Source organism: Onychostruthus taczanowskii, unplaced genomic scaffold, assembly GCF_017590055.1.
Source record: "Onychostruthus taczanowskii isolate IOZ18803 unplaced genomic scaffold, ASM1759005v1 scaffold63, whole genome shotgun sequence".
Lineage (NCBI taxonomy): Eukaryota > Metazoa > Chordata > Aves > Passeriformes > Passeridae > Onychostruthus > Onychostruthus taczanowskii.
In genome coordinates, this window is record NW_024504012.1 from 3,603,488 (window position 1) to 3,626,867 (window position 23,380).

Consider the following 23,380-nt stretch of genomic DNA (forward strand, 5'->3'; position numbering starts at 1 on the left):
GGACTGGGATGGGAACTGGAATGGGACCAGGACGGGGCTGGGATGGGGCCAAGATGGGAATTGGGATAGGGCTGGGATAGGACCGGGATGGGAACCAGGATAGGACCGGGATGGGAACCAGGATAGAATGGGGATGGGGCCGGGACAGGACCGGGACAGAACCGGGACAGGACCAGAACAGGCCCGGGACGGGGCCGGGTCCGCGCGGCCCCGCCCTCCGGCCCGCGCCGCCAGGGGGAGCACCTGTCCCCGGGAGCCCGCGCGACTGCGGCACGGGGCTGTCACGTGACCGGCGGCGCGGGGGCGGGGTCGGCGGCTCGCGCTGTGCGCGGTGACGTCAGACGTCGTTGGCGCCCGGCTTGGCCGCCCGCCATCTTGGCCCCTGTGTGCAAGCGGCCGAGGCGGCGGCGCCGGGAGAGGCAGCGGCCCCGCCGGTACCGGGACCCGCGGGCAGCCGAGCGCCGCCCTGCGCGCCCGGTAAGCGGCGGGGCTCCTCCGCTTCACCGCGGCGGAGCGCGGGCTCAGCCCGGGCCGCGCCCGGGGCCGGCGGGAGAGGCGGCTGTGCCGGGACCGCTCCTGCGGGGGTGCTGCTTCCTTCTCCCGCCCTCTTTTTTGCCTCCCGCTTTTCTCCTTTTTTTTAAGGGCTCTTGGTCTCCTCCTTCCTCTCTTCTCTTCTTCTCCCTGCCGTTCTCTCTCTGGGGGTTCCTGGAGGAACGCGCCGAGCCCTGCGTGCGTTCGCGCTCACTTGGCGGCTGTGATTCTTCTGCAGGAACGCGGGGGGACAGCAGCCTTGTCCTGGGGGTGCTGGAGGCGAGGCGCCTCGCTTTTCCGACTCGGAAATTCGCATCCGGGGTTCTTTCAGTCTCCGCCTGCGGTAAAAGGCAGTTCTTGGGTGGTTTGGTGCGGGACTGAGTGAAGGAAGGCATTGTTTGTGCTCCCGGGGCCAGGATTTTGGGGCTGGGGTGTTAAGGGATGGTGGGAGCGTGCTGAGATGACACGGCTGAAATTCAGGCACTTTGGTCTGCAGCGGGCATAATCCAGGGATGCAGGGATCGAAAATTTTGACGCTAAAAGATAATTTCTAGTTTGGGCCCTCTTCCTGAGGGAGATGCTCGAGAGCATGGTGATGGGCCTTGAATGGAGCATGGTGGGTTTTCTTCCTTGTGGTGTTTCACGTGGGTGTTCTGTAAATATATTCTTTGGTGGAACGTCTTGCAGTCGGTATGTTCAAGGAAGGACCGTTCCTCCTTGTTGCCCTGATTGTTGGGGTTAAATAGGTGTATTGCTGGAAGTATATTTCCAACAGAAGGAACGGGGATGTGATTTTCAATAGTTTTATTTCCTGTGCAATGAGGCACCTGGCCTGCTAGGTGTCTTATCTTAAAAAAGAGCTCTGCTCAGACAAGAAACTGCTTTTGAAGGGGCAGGAAACAGGACATGATCTCATTTGTCCATGTATGAGAAACAAAAGGATTGGCCTTAAATACTGATTGCCGGGAGCTCCGTGTGGCTGTCAGGGCTTTTGTTTTTTTAATTCTATAGTCTAGAGAATTTTGCTTCTGCATTAATTTTGTGGGTGCTTTGGAGCAACTCTGCAACCGTTTTCTTGAGAATAAAGAATCTCAAAGTTTTGGGAGTTGTGTGAACTGGATGAATGTTCAGTGGAAAGGTGGTTTGGTGATGTGGGCTTGAGAGGTCACCGTTTAAACTGAAGTGAGGGCTTGATTCTCTCTTAGGCCACTCCTTGGAGACCAGGATTGGGGCTCTGTCTGGCACCTCAAGCTCTGCCTTGCTGGGTGGATACATTGCTTGTATGAAGTTCTTGGCTTTTGTAGATAATAGCCCATGAAATATGTATAACTCAATATACAGTTGCTTCTGTGAGTCTTGGTAATATAAATATTCTGTGTCTGGCAGTTTAGTAGCAGTTTATAAAATCTTTGCTCTCATTTAGACTTTCCATAATGGGAGCCCTGGTTTTTTGTAGAGCAGAATGTTACATCAGTCTCCAGTTTTAACTTGGGCTCCTGGTCCAGTGCTATAGATTTATGGGATGCACCTTCCATAGGTCCTGTGTCCCTGGGGAAAGTGAAAGAGGCCCCAGTGAGCAAGGGAGGGATGATGCAATTCCAAGCCCTGTGGGTTTGGGGCTGTCTGAATGAATGCTGGGTGGCAATTAAGAGAAAGAATGGAAGTCAGAGCAGGATTCTGTTCTGTGGGGCCAATTTCAGGCAGGTGTCCTGCAGGACTGGGAATTGCTTTGTTGCAGGCTGATTTCCAGGCTGAGGAACGGCAGGGATGTGAGAGTGGAGAGAGGGTAGCATGAATGCCATATAAGGGGTGGATAAAATGAGGAGATCAAAATCTTGCAGAAGAGTTCAAGCCTTGCACAGTGCTCCTGCAGAGGAGTAAATCCTTGTGTGCTGGACTGGGGATGTGAGAGAAGGAAAAACACTTCTCTTCAGAGGCTCCTGCAGTAGTGGAGGGTTTGGGGGGGAAAAGCTCCACCACGTGAAAATGCAGCAGCTTCCCACTAGCTGAGGATGGTTGTTGGGCTTGTAATGACAGCACTGCTGGTGGTGTTTTACTGGTAGAACCAGTTCGTCTTCTGTAGGAAATTTTTCCTTTGCTCAGCCTCATGCTCTCATTATTTTTTGGGGTTTGGGTTTTAGAAAACTCGGTAGAAGCTTATGGGTGAATGCAGTGTGAAAATAAAAGCTGAAATTCTTGTGAGGACGTGGGAGAAAATAATACTGAGTATTGGTGAAATGAAAATGGAGTGCACAGGAGTCTTAAAAAATGCGTCGAGAGCAGAGGAAGATGAAGTCCTAATAAAAATCAGATGAAGACAGCTTTTATGTCTATGAAGAACAGGCTAACAGAAATAGACTGTTTTTATTACAAATACCTCAGCCATTACATAACATTCTAAGTCAATGCTAACGAGCTCGTCTGTTACAGATTGCAAACACATACTAGAGGGAGAAACTGTTTAACATTCACTTTGTCCGTGGTTTAAATTATCTGACACTGTCTTGATTAACGGGGAAATTAGAGCGCAGAGTCAGCCTTACATGTCTTCAGTCTGAAGGATGATGGTGATCAATTTTAACTGATGTTTATTTGAAAATAATGTGGGTTCGTTTCCAGGGTCTTCCAGCACCAGAGACGGGAATGGCTGCGCTTTATGTTCAGCTACAGCAAATGCACAAGTACCACCTGAAGAACTGGGGCATCACCCAGTCCTGGGTGACTGAGAGGAGTCTCTTAAGTACCAGTTTAATCAATGTACAGCTGGTTCCTAAGTGAAATGTCAGCCTTACTGGATTTTCACCTAGCTGGGCTTAGTTTGGCAATGACCAAACGCATTTTTTGCTGCGCTGCTTGCTTAAGTTAGCAAACCAAACTTTCTGTGCTTAGAAAAGCAGCCCTTCTCAGGCTGTCCTCATGAAATCAAATAAACCACTACACCTTGGTTTAAAATTCATGTTTTGTAAGCAAGTGATTGTTGCTAGGTTTTATTGTTTGTAAATTTCAACTTAAAATTTCAATCTACAGTTATAATTGTAAGGAATGTTTGCAGCAGCAATGATTTAAGATGTACTTAAAGTCATTTGAACCTTCAGCTAAGCTGGAAGTGCAGCAACATTTGCTTTTTGTTTGAGAACTCAATTTCCCCTCAGTTAAAGACCTGATACCTCTTTAGGACTTCTGTTTCAAACTCACCAGATATTCCAAGTCTAAAGGACCTCAGTCTTAATATCAATGAAATGATGCTTTCATTTTGAAAAAAGTAAATACTGATTTGTAGATCTTGTTTTTTAGTTATGTTTAGGACAGTCTGTGCTTTGTATAGGTGCACAGCAGAAGTCCTCTAATGAAAAGGAACAAGAACATTTTTCCTTGACAATGCAAATAAGAAAGATGTATTTTAGCAAGAAAAGCTTGCCTTTGGCTTGTGGCATTTCTCAGTGGTTGCTTTGCTGGAGTCACCTTGGTTAAGAGATGTTTTTCATGACACAGATGAAGCTACCAGCACGGACAGCTTTGTGGGACACACAGAGCTTTGGATAACAAAAAGTTCCTTGATAAGTATTTTGATAATGTATTGAGCCTGAATTATTTACTGCATCTTGAAAGCAAAGTGTCAAGGGATGTGTGGGTTGTTTTTTTTCTGAGCAGAGTAAACGGAGAACCAAGAGCAAGTGAAGATGTTAAAGCTCCTCTGCAGCCATTTGGCAGATACAAGTTAACTTCCATGGAAAATGGATTCTGTAGTGCTGAGAGACAGATGCATAAAGCTGCCTATGCTGATAAGGCTTTTTAAATTTAGCTTCCCATCTTCTTTTTTCCCCTTTTTTTGTGGTCAAACCCAGTCTAAAGCAGAGGTCTGAAGCTGACCCTTACTGTAATTAACTGGTGTTGTCCAGAGCTGTTGTCAGTGTGGTGTTGGCAGCTGCATCTCTTCCATGCTGAGCATTCCTCAGTGAACAAGGAGATGTGTCTGTTCCAAGAAATGAGTGAGTCACAGGGAAAAGCATGTAACCAGAGATCCAGAGGATAATGGCCAGCAGGTAGAAGAGGCTGTGAGTGGCTGTGAGCTCTCTCCAAGCTGGACCAGACCAAGGAACAAAATTCGACCACCTTTATATGCATTGCAGTGAGATTTTTTTTTACTGGTGCTGACAGTGTGTTACAAGCTGGAGCATTTGGCAATCCTGGCTCTCACTATCACAGTGGGAGTGTCTTAAAAACCTTCAAAATATGCTGTAACATATCTTTAATACAGAGAAGAAATTATGTTTATTTTTGATGTACATGAGTCAGGTTAGGAATATGATAGGAGTAACGGGCAGCAAAGAATTTGGGCAAGGTGGGAAGTTTTGAACGTGGTAACAAGTAGCTTAAGTCATTACATAACTGATTAGTGTAACTGGTTTTAACTTTTTTATATAATTGTGAGGTTGTACAAGAGTTCAAAACTGGTTTTTTCTGTAGGTTCTTACTGTTGAGTGTTTCCATCTTCATGTTGGACCCTTCAACAACAAAAATACCTTGAGAAGATGAACAGAAAAGAATTGAGGGAAAAAAGCTGGCAAAGAGGGGATTAATTTTGGTACATGTGTTGTAAAGAAGAGGGGAAATCCTTAAGGATGTAGCCCTAGAGTGGTTCTTGTGCACTGTCAGAATATTCTGTAGGAGCTCATGAACAGAGGAGCTTGCCTGAATGTTATTTCAAAGCAGCTTCTAACAAATTTCCAAAATAAAACCCCTTAGATGTAATTACTTCTTATTTAAGGATTAACTTATTAATAGGGGCTTTGGAAAAACAAGTATAGAAATTTTTACTTATTTACAGTTGAGGTCAGGGATACTTTAAAGATACAGAAAAGCATGATGAGAAATCTGCTGCTCAGCATTGTTCCTGGGGAAGAATGCTGAAAAAAGGTCTCACTTCCTCTGTGAAAAAACATTAATTATTTCACTGGGGCTTGGAAATTGTGGTAAAGGAGCAGGAAATAGAAGTTTTGAAAGAGATTCCTTGAGTTACTCCCAGAAAAGGAGTGATTTAACTTTCTTCTCCTAATCTGTCCTGCTCTCTTCCAGTGCCCAAGTCTGCATGGGGTGGGTGGGAAAGGTTGAAAATGTGCCACCAGCTCAGTGAGGGTTGGTAATAAAGAGGCTTTTGCAGGAAGTGTTAAAGTGAAAGGGAAAAAATTAAACAGTGGAAAGACAGGCATTGGCTGTAAATGGCTGCAGCTTGTGCTCATCTGTTGGGAATTGGTCTTTTTTGTGTATTTATTGATTTTCTTTCATCAGCTTCCTAGAAGGAAGTGTTTTGCACCAGCTTATCACTGGGACCAACTTAGGAGTGGAGTCCTGCTGGCCTCAGCTGTTGTTCCTGGTAACTTCCCCCAGGCAGCACCTGCAGAGGAGCAGGGCTCACCACAGAGGAGAGTTGTGAGGCTGCTGCTGTAGCCCCACTGTGGATTTGTCTTTTGTCCCCCTTTCCTCAGCCTGACAGAGCAGCTGCTACTCAGGATGCCACCAAGGAGGGCATTCCCCACATCGCTGTGTCTGTGTGTGGGGAGAAGGGCTTTGCTGGTATTTTTGCCTTTCCAGGCTTCTGCTGGGTGGTGTGGTTCAGTTGAGCAAGAAACAAAGTGGTGCTTGTGACAGTCTGCTGAGTGTGTTTGTAATTTTTTATGGGATTGTTTGTGATCCTAACCATTAACAGATGCCTTTACAGAGAGCTGCTGTGGTCTGGATATACTGATCTAAATTAGCTGTGAAGAAGCTTGGTGAATAGTTGTAATTTTTTCAGTTAAAACTCCTTCTGACAGGTAAGACAGGTCACGGTAATCTTTTGTATTCAGAGAAAATGCTGCCTGCCAGGCTGCTGTTGAATCCTGCACTTTGATAGCAGGTACACAGCTTGTTTCTGCAAGAATTTGCCTTAATTTATTCCCTTATCTCATGCTCAAATAGGCAGCGATTCAGTTTTGTGAACTTTGAAGTTTTCTCATTCTTCCAAATAATGGAAATTTCTTTAATAAATGGTTTTGCAAATCTTAAAAATAAGTCTCATTTGGCATCTGCAAGTTGAAAAGCTAATTGGGCAAAAGCACTTGCATTGTTCTGTTCCCAGAATAATGAGAACGCTTATCATTATGATGCTCTCTTTAATTCTATAGAAACTGTTTGGGGGTTTTTTCTGGCCCTGGCTTTCTTCCAGTACTTCAAAACTCCTGCCTCAATTAAAAATTTACAATTTATGAAAGTTTCTTAACCAGCTGCATGAAACTGGAAAATCAAAAATCTGTCTTGCAAAAAATTTGCTTAATGCTTGGTATCGAAGAAATCAGAAAAGACTTGAAAAGACATTGTCAGGCTGAGAAGAAATAAAATAGCCTGCTCTAAAAGTGACCTGCAGTGAAATCTGGGATTTTAGGTTTTCAGAAAAGAACAGATTTTTAGTTGCAACATGTTTGGTAATCTGCTGAAACATCTAAACATTGTAATTTGTGTCTGAGGATTGTCAGCACGTGGCCTGAGTAGCTGCATTGGGTTGGTGCATTGCCTTTGTCCAGTTTGGTTCTGACCTAAGTGGATGCTCACTGGCAGTCTCTTTACTGCAGTGTCTTGAAAACTCCTTTCTAGCAGGGAAACTGATAATTTGAAAAGGGCTAACTAACACTGAAGGAATGCTTCTAGTGCAGGTATTGTTGGTTAACTCCTCAAGTGCACTTGAGCTGTGGTTGTGGTATTGAGTTTGTCTCCACTGTTCTGGTTCGTGTAGAACGGATGGGAAAATGAGCTGGACACCTGCAGTACCAGTGAGGGCTGTGCTGTGTTTACCTGGTCACCATATTCCACCGTGGTGTTCTCATCCTACAGTCAGGAGTGGTTTTGGCCTCTGGCAGCTTTTTAATGATGTATCAGTGAGCAATAAGGTTTGTTTTGCATTGCTGCCTTGCTGTGCCTCAACCCAAACTGGGAATTGCTCTGAAAAGAGCTGGACAAGTGTGATGGTCGTTACCCTTGGAATCTGCAAGCAGACATGTGGGGAGCTGTTTCATTAAACATGATTCCACATCACCTCCATCAGCAGTGGGAAACTCTGGGACAAGTGCAGCCTTACAAACCTGTGACTTACAGACAGAATTAAGATGTGCTGCAGTGTTGATGCTGGTGTGCCTGTACCAGGATCAGCCTGGACCATTCCAGTGGAGGGGAATGCTGAGCCCAGGGTGCATTTGGCACATCCAGTGGCACATCCAGGGTTTCTGATGCTCATGACTTTGTGGTACCTGTGCAGTCAGTTCACAATTTCAACCTTTAAGTCCCTTCTCTTTCGTATTTGATTGTATGCAAATTCCATCAGTCTGTTAGCCTAAAGAATAATTTCTCATGTTGCAAAGAAGTTTGAAAAAAAATGACCAAAGTAAATTTTCTGAACTCAGAAACCAAATTAAAATCACTTCTATCTAGATCTTTTAAGCCAGTCATCAGGGGTTTTTTTTTGGCCAAGGACTTGAACCTTTGGACATCATGTATTTCACTTCCTCAAGGTACTTTACCACCCGAGTAGGATTTCTGCAGGAGTCTTACTTGCTTAAAGGTACTGCTGCTTGAGGTGGCAGATGTTGGGCTTTCAGTTCAGAATAGTAGAAGAGCTTTTGTTAAAACTGGTGATTCTTGTACCATTTTTCATTATCTAACCTTTGGAAATGCAAAGAATTACCAGAAACAAAATTCACTGAAGGGAGTTTCTTAATTTGACCTTGTTTGATACTCCACTTTGAAAATCAATATTTTTTGAAATCAATTTCTATTTTAATTGTCAAGTTATTATTACAATAGAAATAACAGTATTTAATTAGAAAGCTACAGCAGACAGGGATATTATATCTTCTGCATGTGCAGTAGTTGAGAACTGAAGGAAGTTTTTAGAGGAAATTCCTAATTTCAGCATTTTGTTTTAAGAATAGCTGTATTTTTGCTTGTGAACAACTCTAAATTATCTCCTCAGCTCCTTGTAAAAGGCAGAAGTAAATGTAAGAGGTGTCTTGGTGAGCAGCTTCCCTTATTCAGTAGAAAGCTGAAGACCAAACTTGTGCCATTGGTGTAAAACGTGGAAGAAAGAGACAAACATTGGAAGCATTGAATTCTTGGATAACTGCATTGTTGTAGGTAATATTTAGATAGTATTTGTGAGGATACTGAGCAGCTTTATTTGATGTTCTGAATATAAACATGCAAAAAAATTCCACTAAATGAAATGAAAACTGCTCTGTTTCCCCCCAGAATTTTTAAATAGCTGTAGTGGCATGATTTCTGCCTGTGAGGGAAGGGGATGGGACCAGAATCTATCAGTTACCTAAAGTCACCTAAAAAGGAGAAGATTTCCTATGCACTAGAAATACCAGAAATTATCTTAGCTGAAAGAAAGCAGCTGTGTGACACATGAAAATATTGAAAGCATTTTTGACAGTTTTATTGCCAGTGTGAGTTTAACCTGTCTGTGGCTTTTTAATCCCTTGTTATGTGGACACATTTAAGTCATGCTGATTCTGATTGAGCCTGCTGATCAAGTTGCTTTTGTCAGGGCTGTTCCACAGTAGTATGGTTTCACTGAAATATTCATGTTAAATAGATATTAAAATCTGTGGATAGAGACAAATTTGAGGTTTGCTGTGCTTGGATCTGTGGAGTTTTTAATTATTGTTTCTTTTGTTCTCAAGAAAAAAAAAAAAAAAAAGAACTCACAGATACGTTTTTTCTGCAATAATCATCCTAAAAGTTTGGTTAGTGCCATGTTAGTCTTAAAATGCTCCCAACAAAAATTCCCTGAGCTGTTGTGGTTTGTTGCTGATTTTCCTGTTGGAAAGCCAGTGTTCAGGTGATCAGTATTTCTCAGGAAAAATGGGTTCTACAAGCTGCCTTGCAGCCTTTCTAAGGCAGCAGATTTGCTTGCTCTGTAGATTGCTGGTTCAAAGTAACATATGCTTTGTGGTGAAGTTAGATTCTGAGTAGAGTTTTTTTTGTGGGTGGCTAATTTGGGTTGTTTTTCATTGCTTAGCTTAGCAGCTCTATTTAGACTGTTGTTGCATGTCTGTTACAATTGATGCTGACATATTTGTGGATGCCCATTTCTGGCATCTGCAAACTCCATTTTTATAGATGCATCTGTGGGGATAATGCCCTAAAATGGCTGTCTTGTGTCATGGTGTGTTTTCCACCTGACACACTCAGCTTTGGTACTGTTTTGGAAAGACTTTCTTAGGCTTTAAAGAGAGCTATTTGAGGAATGATTGAACTAGCAAAGCCTGCTGTGCTCCAGCTTTGTCTCAGGATGGAGTGTCTTGGTTCTGAAGAGCCAAACTAATTTTGATTTTTTTCCATTTGGTGGCCGTTAACTCCTCTGTAGATTGTGGCCATCCTACAGTTCTCCCACTGAGGTGATGGGTGCAGAAGAGATGGTGATTAAAGGGTTTTCTTGTCCAGTTTGGCTGCCAGTCTCCATGGATTTTATCAGTGCTTTGTACCCTCTTTCAGGCTGTGCTGGAAACCAGTGAGCCCAAAATCAGGAGATGGAAGAGTGCTTTAGTGAGATTTTCTAAGGAAAGAGAACTAGTGTAGGTCTTGTTCAGGAATGAGCTGTACTGAGATCTACCCAAGAACTCTTCAAAGATTTGAAGAGCTGCTCTTCTTGTAGGTGATGGAGGTACCTGAAGAAAAAGCTTGGAGTCCCCAAAGTTTTCCTGCAGTTTTCAGCCTGCTTAGCAGCAATCTGCCGGATAATGAACCTTGCTGCAAGTGGCTCTTGGAGAGAAGGGAAATCCTGATTTGAGAGGCTTTATAAGATACTTGGATTTGACAGAGACTTCTTTGCTACCTAAGTGTTACCAGAGGTTCTCCAAGCTTGTGTCTGTGTCATATTAAGCTGATAGCACTGAAGTTCTTAAGAATTCTTAGTAGTGGAATAAATGGCCAGAATGTTTGTGTATTTGTTTTGTTGTTATGTTTTTGTAGCTAAAAATTGGGCTAAAAATGTCGGTTCCAGAGGTGAAAGTCTTAAGACCATCAAGAAGAGATTGTTGATAAACATCCATGTCAGAGAAGTGTTTAATTGTAATTCCATTTTTTTATTTGAGTGCAACCTTCCCTCTACAAAACCACATCCAGACCCCATGTATTCAGTAATTGCACAGTGTTTTGGAGTGTCCTTTTAAAATAATAGGATTCCTTGAGACTGGGTTACCAAAAGCACAAAAAAGGCTTTCTTGGGTTCCAAGTGTTTTGACTCCAGTATCCTGTTTCTTTGTTTTAAATTGGCATTCTGTTTCTGTAATTGATTTAAATTGGTCTCGTTTCCAAAGATCACACAGTTGTTTTTCAAAAATCAGTATCTAGCCGGAGATTATGCTTAGTTTTTACAGTAGTGGGCAGTTTCTTCACTTCTAGAATCTAAATATGCCAGACTTAAAGTTGAAATGAAAACTTTGTCTGAAATTTTTAATGGCACATTTTTGTGTGCAGTGAAATTATTCTTTTTAATTACTAATACTGATTTGGGAGCATCTGCCTCTAAAACAAATCGAATATGTGTTAAAAAAGTTTAATTTTAGAATTTAAATTTTTTTTTTTAGTAGTTGTATTTGGTTCCAGGATTTACCAGAACCACATTGTTCAGTGTCCCAGAAACAAAGCTATTCTTAGAAAAGTGAAGTTATGGCTGGATACATATAACAGATTTGTATATGATGGTTTTTACCCTTTCACTGCTTTAAGTGTGCTTAAAATAGTGTATGGAAATTCTTTCTGGATTGGTCTCTTGGTTTCTGTTTTGAAAGAGGTGCTAATGTGTCCCAGTTATGAATAAACTTTCATGTAGTGTTTTTTTGTGATCTTTCCCACTTCACAGATGGGCATTTGAGACACTGAGAGTTCAGATCTTCAGCTGGTTTGAGTCTTCAGTGGTGCTCTTTGCCTTAAATCATTCCAGTGCCTCTTTCTCCAAATGTGGCCAAAACTCAGCCCTTGGAGTAGACATGACAGGGACTAGAGATCCTTGTTGAATAGGAATTATGAGAATTATTCCAGTATTTTTAATGTTTAAATCCTGGGAAACTCCTGTCCAGGTTACCTGTTCTGATTGAGTGCTTGTGGGCTCAAGAGGTGTGGGCTGGGGGGTTAAGATGGAAGGACTGTATTAAATCTGACTGTAATACTGCTGAAGAAGTCTCTTGACATGTTGCACTGAAAACCAGACCTTTTTTATCTAGGTAGGGGTTTAAAAATGCAGTGTATAAAATACGGTTTGTCATCTGGTCTGACAAGAATTTAGGAGTTAAGTTGTTAAATGTTTTCTACTTCTTGCCACTCAGTTCTCAAAAGTGACCTCAAAATATGTGATGCTTTTACCTTGTTCAAGTAAAACTTTTTTCTTTAGCAGAGTTGACACCTTTTGGAGGCTGCAGTTGGCCCTAATGGAGCACTATGCAAAGTTCAGAGGAGTAATAAATTGTGTAAATTTGTATATTGTATTGAATATATATTGTATGGACCAATCATTGTATAAATTGTATTAAATTCTAAACGAGTTTCAGAGGTGAGTTCTAAAATGATCAGGAGAGCTAGGAATTTAGTGGAATATGTATGATATGTGTGGGGTTTTGTTTGCTGGGGTTTTACTGTTAAAAACATTTTTTTTGTAGTCTGGAATGCCCTGCATTCAGTTTGTTCTTGTACCAGCTCTAAATGTCTAAGAAGGCACAAGTTCCTTAACAGAGACCAGGACGTTTAGAATTTGTGTCAGCTCCTTTGTGTACTGTTTTGTGTACACAAGCTTCTGAGTTCCTTGCAGGATTTAAAACAGTCAACCAGTTGGAGTCTGAAAAAATAGTCTGGTAGAGAAATTAGAGTAATAATTTTTACCCTAAAATCTTCAAGCCACAGTGAAGTTCAGTTAACTTATTTAATAACATTGCAGAGCAGCTGAAGGGTAAATGTTTGCTCCAGAATTTTGGGAGCTTTGTGCTTTCTGTAGTTGTGCATAATAGTAACTGTAATAATTCAGAATGAACAGCTGACTTGCTTAAATTTCTTAATGGTGCAGTGAACCCTGCCAGGTGCCATTATGGCTGGTGCTGTTCCTTTCCTTCTGGTGGCTGTCACCGTGCTTCCTTAGCTTGGAAAGTGCTCCTGACATCTTGTGTGTGTTCTCAGGGCTGCTGGTACAGCACACAGCCTAAACCCAGTGCACAGCAGCGCTTCACTGTGAGAACTTGACTAATAATAACAAAATATGGAAATGTTGGGCAAATTGGGAATCACTTGGGGAGGAAAATGCTTGATGTGTCCCATGTTGAAACACCTCAGGTGTTCTATACAGAGGGAGTGATTCCAGTGCTCAGGTATAGGAATGTGGCACACACAACTGAAGTTTGGATGAAAAGTCTTGGAGCTGGGTGGTTTCACATGGCTCAGTCATGCAGCTGTCTCTCCATAACTGATGTCAGGTGGCACAGAGTGCTTGTTTAATGTGTGACTCGGCAGGATGTTTGTTGAAGCCACATGGGCTCTTCAGAGGGAGGGTTTGTCACCCCTGGCTTGAGCACCTGCTCTAAAGTCTGATTTTGTAGGAATATGTTCTTTGGCAACCAGTATCAGGTCTAAGTGTACTTTTATATATATAGTATATTATTGAATATATTGACCTGCCTAATTCAGATGATTTAATTTGTGCAAGTCAGATTACTGAGGAAGGTGCAGTTTTAATCATTGTAAAACAATTTATTTTTCTATGTAGTATAAGTTGGGTAAAACTTGTCAAACAGTATGAATTTTAATAGTATAAAAGGCTTAGAGCTCAGTTGTAATGAGCAGACTAATTTTCCTAAATTAAACATAAAAAGGGGTATTCAGGGAATGTAAAGTTTTCACTGTCCTCTGTTCTTGAAGCTGTCAAATGTTATAGAAAGAGCAGTTGTTACAGTGAAGGTCTGCCCAAGTATGGAATCTCTATTGCTCTGTAAAAAAGAGTGTTATTATGATTAAGATTTTCCATGTTTCATCTCTACCAGGGATGCAGGCTTTGGAAGAATATGACAAAAGATTATCTTAAACCACCCTCAGAATGCTTTCTGCTTGCTTTGTCTTTTAGGGCTTTGCTGCTGTTTACAATTTTGGGGGTAAAAAGTGACCCAAGTTGTCTTCTTTTTATTTGTTTTTGTTTGCCAGATTCTAGATTTTTCACCATTGTGAAGCTACTTTTTGTTTATAGACACCTTGGCTGGGATGAGTCTTGGGCCAAAAGTTAAAACTCTGCATGAGCTGTTTGCGCTTGAAAGGTGTGAGCACAGTGATTGTAGTGTATGGCTTGATAATTTGAAAGAAGGTGTGAGCACAGTGATTGTCGTCTATGGCTGATACAGTTACAGGCTCACCTGAAAGCTGGTTTGCCACCCTGTGCTCCTGGCAGTTACTGTCCAGCACCTTCTGTGATGCCCCAGGATGATTGTGGTGGACTCTTCATGGTAAATCCATGGTCTAGATTCCAGCCACAGACTTGGCTGTAGGCTGTCCCTCATCTATCCAAAAAAACTACGCTGAGGCTGCAAGGTTCCACTAGAAGCCAAAGCTCGATACTCAGATATCTTTACAGGAAAAAGCCCACCTGGTCTGAAACATGAATTTAGGCAAACTTATCTTTGGAGTTCTCAAGCAACCTTTCACTCTTCAGGCTGCCCCAGTACTTGCAGTCCAGCATGTCAAGCTTTGCCCAGCAGTGTTATTCATGGCCAGACTACTGCTTTCATCCTGTCTGGAGACTCGTTTATCAGGCTGACTCCAGATTAGATATGAGGCTCTGCATTGCCCTTTTCTTCTGGAAGGAGATTGAGTTTACCAGAAGGTGTTCTGTGAAAGGACCTGGCAGACTCTGTCCCTTCCACTCTTCTGTTCCTCTGTGTTCCCATCCTTGTCTTTATGGAAAAGAGTCCACCACAGTCATCCTGGAGCATCACAGAAGGTGCTGGACAGTAACTGCCAGGAGCACAGGGTGGCAAACCAGCTTTCAGGTGATCCTTTAACTGTGTAAGCCATACACTACAATCACTGTGCTCACACATTCTTTCGAGTGCAGACAGCTCATCCAGAGTTCTGATTTCCAGCCTGAGTCTGTTTTGCTCAGTGGGCTGGGTTCACCCTGCTCCCATTCTGCATTTCATATTTTTGGATGACACACAGGATAACTGTTGGTGTAACACTTGCTGTTGAAATAGCCAAGTGCTGACTAATCTGGGAGAAGAATCTGGGAGTTGCTGTCTTTTTCTGAGGGGAGAATATATTTCTTGGCCATGTGGGTGGCCCCATACAAGGCTGGAGGTTGTCCCCTTTGCAGCAGTCTGCACGGATTGTAATCGAATAGCTTCTGGCCCAAGTTCTGCTGAAGCTGAGCCATCCCAAGGTTATTTGCCATCTTCATTTCTTTTCAATCATGGCTTGTAAATTGAGGTAGAAGGCAGAGGAGGATGGGAATGTTATCATACCTGTATAAATTAAATTTCCATGGTCTTTTGACATTGCTAAATGTCTGTCATGACCAAGTAAGTGCTTTGTTCTTTAGATTACTTGTCCTTGCAGACTCTTAATCCATGAGCACCTTGCATGTGAATCACGTTCCCTTTGAAGATCTGCAGCTCTGGGTTTGACATGGGAGTTTGATCCCTGAAGGGTTTGAGCGGGATGTCTTGCTTCTTGCTGCCTGCTTTTAGATTGAAACACAAGGCTTTGAGCATATATAACTCTGGAATTCATATAGAAATAAATAAAAAATGGTTGCTGTAAAGAAGGTGGCAGGATTTTTTGACTGTTAAGAGAAATCAACTTGTAATGTTCTGTTTGAGTGAATGCTCACTTGTGTTCCTGTCTGGTGATGAGCAGCAACTCTGCAAGTTCCTTCCAAGAACTTCTAGAGAAGTATCACAGTTAATTACTGGGTTCTTTCTCTCAAGGCCTGTTATTCTGGGGGAAGGAGGGAGGAGAGGAATGACCTGCTCCAAGAGCCCTGTAATTTACTGCTGCAGGAAGAATAGTGTAACTCTTGGTTTAAGGAATTCTCACTCTCCCCCTCTGAGCATACTGTGTTCTGCTTTTGACAAACAAAAAATTCTTACTCTGTGTATTTAGTGTCTCTGGCTGCTGTGTTCATGATGGTTCTGATTGGGGAAAAAGAAGAAAATTCCAGAAATACTGTACTGCAGTAACTGTTAATTGTCTCAGTACTTGGCTTTGGGAGTGGGTGAGGTCATTGAGCTTCCCCAGTGGGGAAAGAGCTTCTGGTGGAAATTCTGTGTTTGTGGGGTTTGGGATTGGGTTTTTATTATTCATTTTCTAGTGAAATCATGGATGGTATTTACCACTTTAGCAGTGTTTGGTGTTAATTAAATGCTGACCCTCCTGATTTTTTGACATTCATACTGAAGAGATAGAAATACTTAAGAATTCCTGATGTTACATAAGGATAAGGTTTCTGGAGTTAATGCATTCCTTGGCATCCTGCAGAAATGCTTAAATGAAGCAGTGCTAATGGTGTTAAATATGCTGTCCACTTCTGCCCTGTGAACTCTGACTTCAGTCTTGGCTCCTATTCAGATTACTTTACTTTTCTGTTGTTTTTCTTCACACAGGCAGATTTTGAGGAGTGAACGGAAGGTACCAGACTCGATGAGTTTCCAGCGAAATGTCGGAAAAGTCAGGCCAGAGTACAAAAGCAAAGGATGGAAAAACAAAGTATGCAACACTCAGTCTGTTTAATACTTACAAGGGAAAGTCACTGGAGACTCAGAAAACCACAGGTGAGTAAGCTCTCTTTAAAGTTGCATTCTTTCAGTTTCATCATTACTGCAGTGCTAATTAGGAGTGCAGAGTATATGAGCACTTAACCCCAGCGTGGTTTTTCACCACTGCTTGGTGCAGCAGTGAAGTGGAAGGATTGTGGAAGGCAGCATTCATTAGAGTTTCTGCTTAGCTGTAAACAGGAGTGTCAGTTCAGAGAGACAGCATTTGCAGTCTAGTAGGAAGTAGAATGGGTGTAAATAAAGATGTGCCATTCCCCAGCTGTGTATGTTACTGCATTAACATTTGCCATGCTGGAAGTGTTTAATTAAGGAAAAGGCAATGCTCACTTACAGCTCTGGGACTTGGATTTTTTTGACAAACACTGGATAGAACTTAAACTGATATCTCAAATAAGGTGACTGTGAGCCTGCTTTTTCATGAGTCATTGAATGGAGAACCGGGGGAAATGATGTTCTGAAGGTTTGGAACTTGACAAAGTTGCCTAAATTGTTTTTAAAAGGTGTGCCCAAGCTTGTTGAATGTTGCCACATATTGTTTTTAAAAGTTGAAACAGAGCTGTCTGTGATACAGCTTACCCAGGGCAGTAACTTGTGCTTGTTCCCTGGGTTGGTTACTTGGTAGGTTGAACGTCCTGTGGGGTGCATTAGCTTTGTATTTGTGGTCTGGAGTAAATACAATTTGTAGCAATGTTTTTGCAGGGGCAGCATCTGCCAGCTGAAATTTGAAGCAATAAATAAATGGGCTAGACCCATAGGAGTATTCCTGGACTCATCAATGTACATTAAGCTCCAAAAGAGCAAGAGAATAGTAATGCTTGACATGAGCATCATGTTATAAATGGCTTCTTTAGCTTTCTGTCACTGAATGTTGTGTATAAAGGTGGGGCCACATATCCTTTTTAATCTTTGGAATAGGCTAACCATAATGACTCACTGCTCAAAAAGTACTCAGGTCTTCCCAAATCTAGTGTTTTCAATTCCCTTTTTTAAATACTAAATTCTGAAGCATTTTAAACTTTTAATACTTTAAACTCTTAAATTTTTCTGACTTTCTTACAAAACATTTCTACGTAACTCTGCCTAAACAGTTGTTAACTTGCACTTTCTGTTCTGGCACACAGTTGCTGCACGCCATGGATTGCAGAGTCTTGGAAAAGTTGCTATTTCCAGGAGGATGCCTCCCCCAGCTAATCTGCCCAGCCTCAAAGCAGAGAACAAAGGCAACGACCCCAATGTGAACATTGTGCCTAAGGACGGCACAGGATGGGCTTCAAAACAAGAACAGCACGAAGAAGAGAAGTGAGTTTTCACCTTTTTTTGCACTGAAATTAGAAGTGACAATTCTAGATACTCCATTTCTTGCTGCTTAATGTTCAGTGTCCTGCAGTCAAATACAGAAACTTTTCTCCCTTAAGCTTTAATAGAATTTCTGTGAAACTAAAAAAAGAAAAAAATAATGCTGGCTTGGTTTGCAGGGCCATTTCTCTCAGATTTGCCCAAAGTTTGGGATTGGCAGGACGTGGAAAGAAATTTGCTACACTGAAGTGCTCTCAGCATAGCTGCCAGAGAGGAAATATTTATTAATTTAAAATTTATCATTATTAATTTCTGGAGAAAGAATCTTGCTAGTAAAGGGATAGATAGTTAAAAGAAGACCTTGCACAAAAAAAAAAATACATCCTCACATTCAAGTTGAAAATGGTCTGCTTATAAATTGCATATGAGGGGAAGAATATTTCCTTGAATATAAAGAATATAAACAAGACAGAAGTTGTGGCAGTGTTGATGCACTGTTGTATACCTTGTATGATACAAATTTCCCATGCTCAGTGCAGTTTCATGTGCTAGATTTGTTTCACACTTGTACAGCTAAAGAAAATAGGATGAAAGGATCACAGAATATGCTGAGCTGGGAGAGACCCATCAGGGTCATCGAGTCCAACTCCTGGTCCTGCACAGGGAGAAACTAAAGAGAAACTGAAACTTCTCAGTTTCTAATTGGAAAGTATTTTAAATCAGTTCTTTTTTGCCATGTAAGCTTAAAATAGGATGTGATTCTCGCTGCATAAGTAGAAGCAAGGTTTAAGTGTTAACTCTTTTCATACAAATTGCTCTGGAAAACACTGGAATTTGGGGACAGTGGTTGTATGTTCCTAGTGCTTTTGAAAGCAAAAGATGAGGTTTAAAGGTTTCCTTCCTCATCTTTCTCTCCCTTTATTTTTCTTTGTTCCTACATTTAAATACCAATTTTTGACATCTCTCTAAAAAGCTGATAGACTTCAGGAATATAGTGTTGTGTTTAGCCTTTTATTTTAAACTTTTGAAACTGCAGAGTCACGGTTTTCTGCCCTGTGTTTTGTTTGGTATTTTAACATCTCCCTGTGCTTCAAGGTCACTTACACTTTGCCCTGTTAAATCTGTGTTGAGCTGCTAGCTCGTTTGACTAAAGCAGGCCTTTGCATGGCCATGTGTTAGGGAGATGTCAGCAGCTGATGTTCTGTTTACAAACAAGTGAGTAACTGTCCCTTATCTGCAACTGGGAGTTGTTTGTATGTATTACTGTGATAAAGGCCTCAGAATCCAGATAAAAGTAAAACTAGTGAGGGAGAGATTTGTTCCCAGGAACAGGTGTGTATGCCCAGGCCATGAGGAAATTCTCCTAAATTTGGACCATCTGATGTGTTTGCTCAGATCTTAAGATCATTTGTTTGAGTACTGCTGTGTTGTGATATTCATTGTGCTTGAAATGCTGCAGTTTATGTGTGAAGTGTTTTATTGTTCCTCTCAGAAGTGTTGCAGATAAAGGTTACATCTTGATAACAGCTTGATTTAGTTTAATGCATTTTCTCTTGTATCACTGCATTGGAGTTCTCATGAATGTGTTATTCCTTTTAATTATGAACATTAATTACTGCTTTCTCGAGTTGCCACTCGTTCTGTGGGTATTGCCTCAGTCTCTTTCCTGGATAGTGCAGGCTGTTGTGTAGTGATTTGGTTAATTCAGCTGAGTTCTTTCACTCATCCATATTTGCAGGGGAGTGCTTAGATAACTAAAATTCTAAATGGGCTTGTGTATGAAACAGGAGAAATGCAAGGAGTAGTTTCTGTAACAGTCTTGTTCCTTGTTTCACTTGTGTCCCAAAGTTCAGCCATGTAAGTCATAAATTCCCCAAAGCCTGCTTAGAAAATGTGCAGCTGTAAGAAAATGCGTGTGAAAACCAGAAAAAAATGAAAACTGGGGTTTTTTTCCTAGATTGTTATACTCTTGTGGAACATGAAAATTGCATTTTGTTATTCCTATGAGAAGCTTTGTGTTTCTGCCCAGCAGTGATCTTTTTGATGGTATTTGCTTCTCAGTTCTGAGAGTCCTGTGTAGTGCTTTGGGTTGATCACTGCACAACCCAAATGGAACTGATCTCTTAGTGACAGTCCTCAGAAATTTGGGATCACTTTAGGATATACTTGAAGCATTTGCAGTTGGTTCTTGTCAGTGAAGTGACATGATAGCACACTGCTTCTCTCTTCACTGGCGTAATAAAGTGATTCTAGACTACACGTCGTTCCTGTTTTATTAAAAGGTCCTGTGAAGGTGCTGGAGGGTTAGTCTTAGTTGGTTTTAGCCACTAATGCTTTGAGTCTTGAGTTACCTGAATATGCAGGTTTCAGAAATAGCCTTTATTGAAAGAAGTTGAACAATATGACTGAATCTGCAGACTAGAAAGGGCTTGTGTCTGGGCTTTTGACACTGGACAAAAAGAGTGCTTGTGCCTCTTCATTGTTAAGATGGTGGGACTGAGCCCATTTCTTAAGACTTAATGTTCTGGGCTCCAGTTCATGGTACCCATAGTTTTTAATGATATCTTTAGCTTTCCTTATCAGTTCCTTTTATTTGGGAATTCCTGACATGTATTTGCCTTCTTTCTCTCAGTTCTTGGTGGTCTTGAAGGGCTTTCCTCTGTTAACTCCTAAGGCAAGAGAACATTAATCCAAATTATTCCCTTTGGTGGTTGTAGATGGATTGTTTTTTTGATTGTCCAATACACTTCTTTAAAAGCTGTAATTCAGTTCATGCCTGGCTGCATTTTCTGCTCTGCCATTTTCATTCATTCCTCTCCTCTTTGGGAAATGGAATATTGAAATAATTAACTAATTTATTCAATTTTTAAACTGTTACTATAACAACTCCTTTTATGTAAGAAAATGCCTTTTCTGAAGAAAAGCAGTTATTGTTTCTTCAGCTTCACAGCTCCCTTATTGTATTCCCTCGTTTGCAGTAGCCATCCTGACACTCTTATTGTGTGCTCACCCTCTTGTATTCACAAGTGCTTTTCCTCTAATTCCAGACAGCCAGACGTGCCGCAGACCCAGCCAAAACCTGCTGTTCCTGCTCCTCCAGAAGCAGCTCCTGTTGCCAAATCCTGGGCCAACACCAAGCCAGGAGGACAGGACGGTGAGTGCTGCTCAGGTTCTGCACTGCACACCAGCCTGGGGCTGGGCTGGGAGAGACCCCCACACTCAACAGTCCCTTGAGGCTTGGCCAGGCCACTTGGGACTGGGGAAAGTCATGGGAGCAACATTCCAGGCTGGACAATGAGCCCATCCCAGTCACTGGTATTATCAGCAGGTCTGGCTGACTTACACAAGCTTGGTGTAGTCACCTCTTTTGAATTGACAAGTGATGGTGGCAGCATAAAATCTTCAGTGTGGCTGTGGTCAGGAGGGCAAATCACAGTCAGTTCTTATAATACAAAAAATTTTGGCATAGGAAGGAGAGATGTAAACAGTTGCATAGTTTTGGATTGTTTTGTGCAAAGTTTGTGTGTAGTTTTGCTTCTGTTTAAACATGTGAAACAGCAATACTTTTCCCTTCATTTTATAAATTCCTTGGTTATTTTAGTATCAAAGTGATAGTGTTTAAGTAGTTTTCTTTCTGGGAAAAACATTAAAGGTGTGTTTTGAGGGTTATTTAACATAATTGGATGAAAGGATGGAAAATTGTTTCCATCAGAGTGACTCTTAGCTTGAGTGTTTTCATTACAGATGTAAGTTCAGAACTAAGTCTTCAGGAGATTTTTTAAAATGCTTGTAGAGTGAGAGGTTCCTTAAAATTCCTCTGTCTCCATTATCATAAATAACCTGCAGTGTGTTCTATTCCTTAAGTTTGAGACTTGCGAGCTTTCTGTGGCTATACAATGGAGTTTAGGCTTTCCAGTTGAAGAATTGAGTTCTCAAAATAATAAAATATTAATAGCATGGAGGTAATTTCTTAGACATTATATGGAGTTTGTTAACGTCACATATCTAATGATTTTTTGCACTGAGAATTAGAAGTGACAATTCTAGATACTCCATTTCTTGCTGCTTAATGTTCAGTGTTCTGCTTTCAAATATAGAAACTTTTATCCTTTAAGCTTTTGTAGGATTTCTGTGGATTTAAAAAAACAAGAATGAGCACTGATGCAAAGTGATCTGCATAGCAGCCTTCCTGCAGAAGCTGATAAGATCATCTCCATGACACAGGAAATAGTGATTCGGCTCAATAGCTTCAAAATGCATTTAGCTAATTATTTCATAGTTACCATGGCAGCTCGTGTGCCAAGCCCAGATGGCACCCTCATTTCATTCAATTAATGCAGCACTGGGTTTGCAGTTTCAGGCTTTCAGGAAGCAGCACTGGATGTCAATTGGCAGCAGCTGCTTGCTGTCCTGGGTTTGAAACCCAGGACCCACCTGTTGTGCTCCTGCTTTCCTGAGCTGCAGTTGGCTCTCAGAGCTTGCAGTTTCTCCTGCTGCCTCATCAGCGTTCCAGCAGTCACTCAGCCTCGTGCTCTTGTAAAACTTGAGTGAGGCAAGGCTAAACCTTTCTCTGATCCTCTTGGTGGCCGTGGAGAAGGGAAAGACTTAGGAAATGTAAGAGCAGCGTGTATTTTTCGGCTCATGCTTCAGCTAAAATTTGGAGTAAATTACTACCAAAATATCTTTGAATTTTTTAGCTTCTTTCTGAACTGCTGGTTGCCAGTCTGGCTTTTTCAGGTTTGTAGCTTAAACACAGTCAAGGAGATCTCTGGTGCTGTTATTTTGCCATTAAAATGTTGTTCACTGTGTAGGCTTGAGCAGAAAGCATTTTTCCATATTCATAAAACTCATGAATGTTGCATGCCACGGGATCTCAGAAGGGGCTCCCTTGCCTGGCAGGTCATCTGGTCAGTGGGACTGGTTTTCTTTCCCATTGAGTAAGTCACTGCATGCAGCTGCTTGGGAACAGCAAGAGTCCAGTGTCCTTTAAGAAAAAATAAATTAATATGATCTGTAGTATGTGAAGTCAGAATGAAAATTGAGAGGAAATTTGTAGACACAGGGATAGATACTGTTATTTGCTGGCATGGCTTTACACAGCACAGAGTAAGGAATTTGTCCTGTGTTTAACTATTAAAGAAAAAAGAACAACTGATTAAAAGCCCACTGGGATATCTGCATTTTATCTTTGTGAATGAGTGAATTATTCTTACTTTACACAGCACAGAGTAAGGAATTTATCCTATGTTTAACTCTTAAAAAAGAACAACTGATTAAAAGCTCACTGGGATATCTGCATTTTATCTTTGTGAATGAGTGAATTATTCTTCCAGAGATTGGAGTAAACAGAAGTTTTTCTAGTTGTTAAAGAAAAGCCAATAGTCAGGACTGGGGGGATTTGGACACCATATATTCAGATCCTTGTTTGAGTTTGCCCTCTACCATAATCCATGTAGCTTAGTACCATGTCCCTTAGAGTAGTCAGTGGTAGAGACAGGTACAGGAACAGGCTGTTACTCAGGCTGCTGGAGTGGAAATCTGCACTCAGAGTATTGGTGATTTGGCACAGGAATGCTGCTGATCTAATAGGTCACTATGCATTATGTGTATGAGGAGGAAATTGATGCAAAGCACATGCCAACAAAACCTTCTAACAAGGAAGACAACCTACATATGTGGCTTCCATACTGTATACAACAGAAGTCTTAAATTCCACT

The 23,380-nt window shown here is 41.6% G+C and overlaps 1 protein-coding gene across 13 annotated transcripts in view; it reads left to right on the forward strand.

Moving 5' to 3' along the window:
* The first annotated feature begins 346 nt into the window (after positions 1 to 346).
* Positions 347 to 23,380, forward strand: part of PRRC2C (proline rich coiled-coil 2C) — a 67,793-nt gene continuing 44,759 nt past the window's right edge. For 4 of the 13 annotated variants that reach the window (XM_041420162.1, XM_041420161.1, XM_041420160.1 and 1 more), the window contains exons 1-4: positions 612 to 874; positions 16,197 to 16,364; positions 17,489 to 17,666; positions 20,711 to 20,817. In XM_041420162.1, coding sequence (XP_041276096.1) covers positions 16,250 to 16,364; positions 17,489 to 17,666; positions 20,711 to 20,817 — 400 coding nt within the window. In that variant the 5' untranslated portion in view covers positions 612 to 874; positions 16,197 to 16,249. Of the gene's footprint in view, positions 478 to 607; positions 875 to 16,196; positions 16,365 to 17,488; positions 17,667 to 20,710; positions 20,818 to 23,380 lie in introns of those variants that run through there. The other 9 variants (XM_041420157.1, XM_041420168.1, XM_041420166.1 and 6 more) reach the window with 6 other exon arrangements.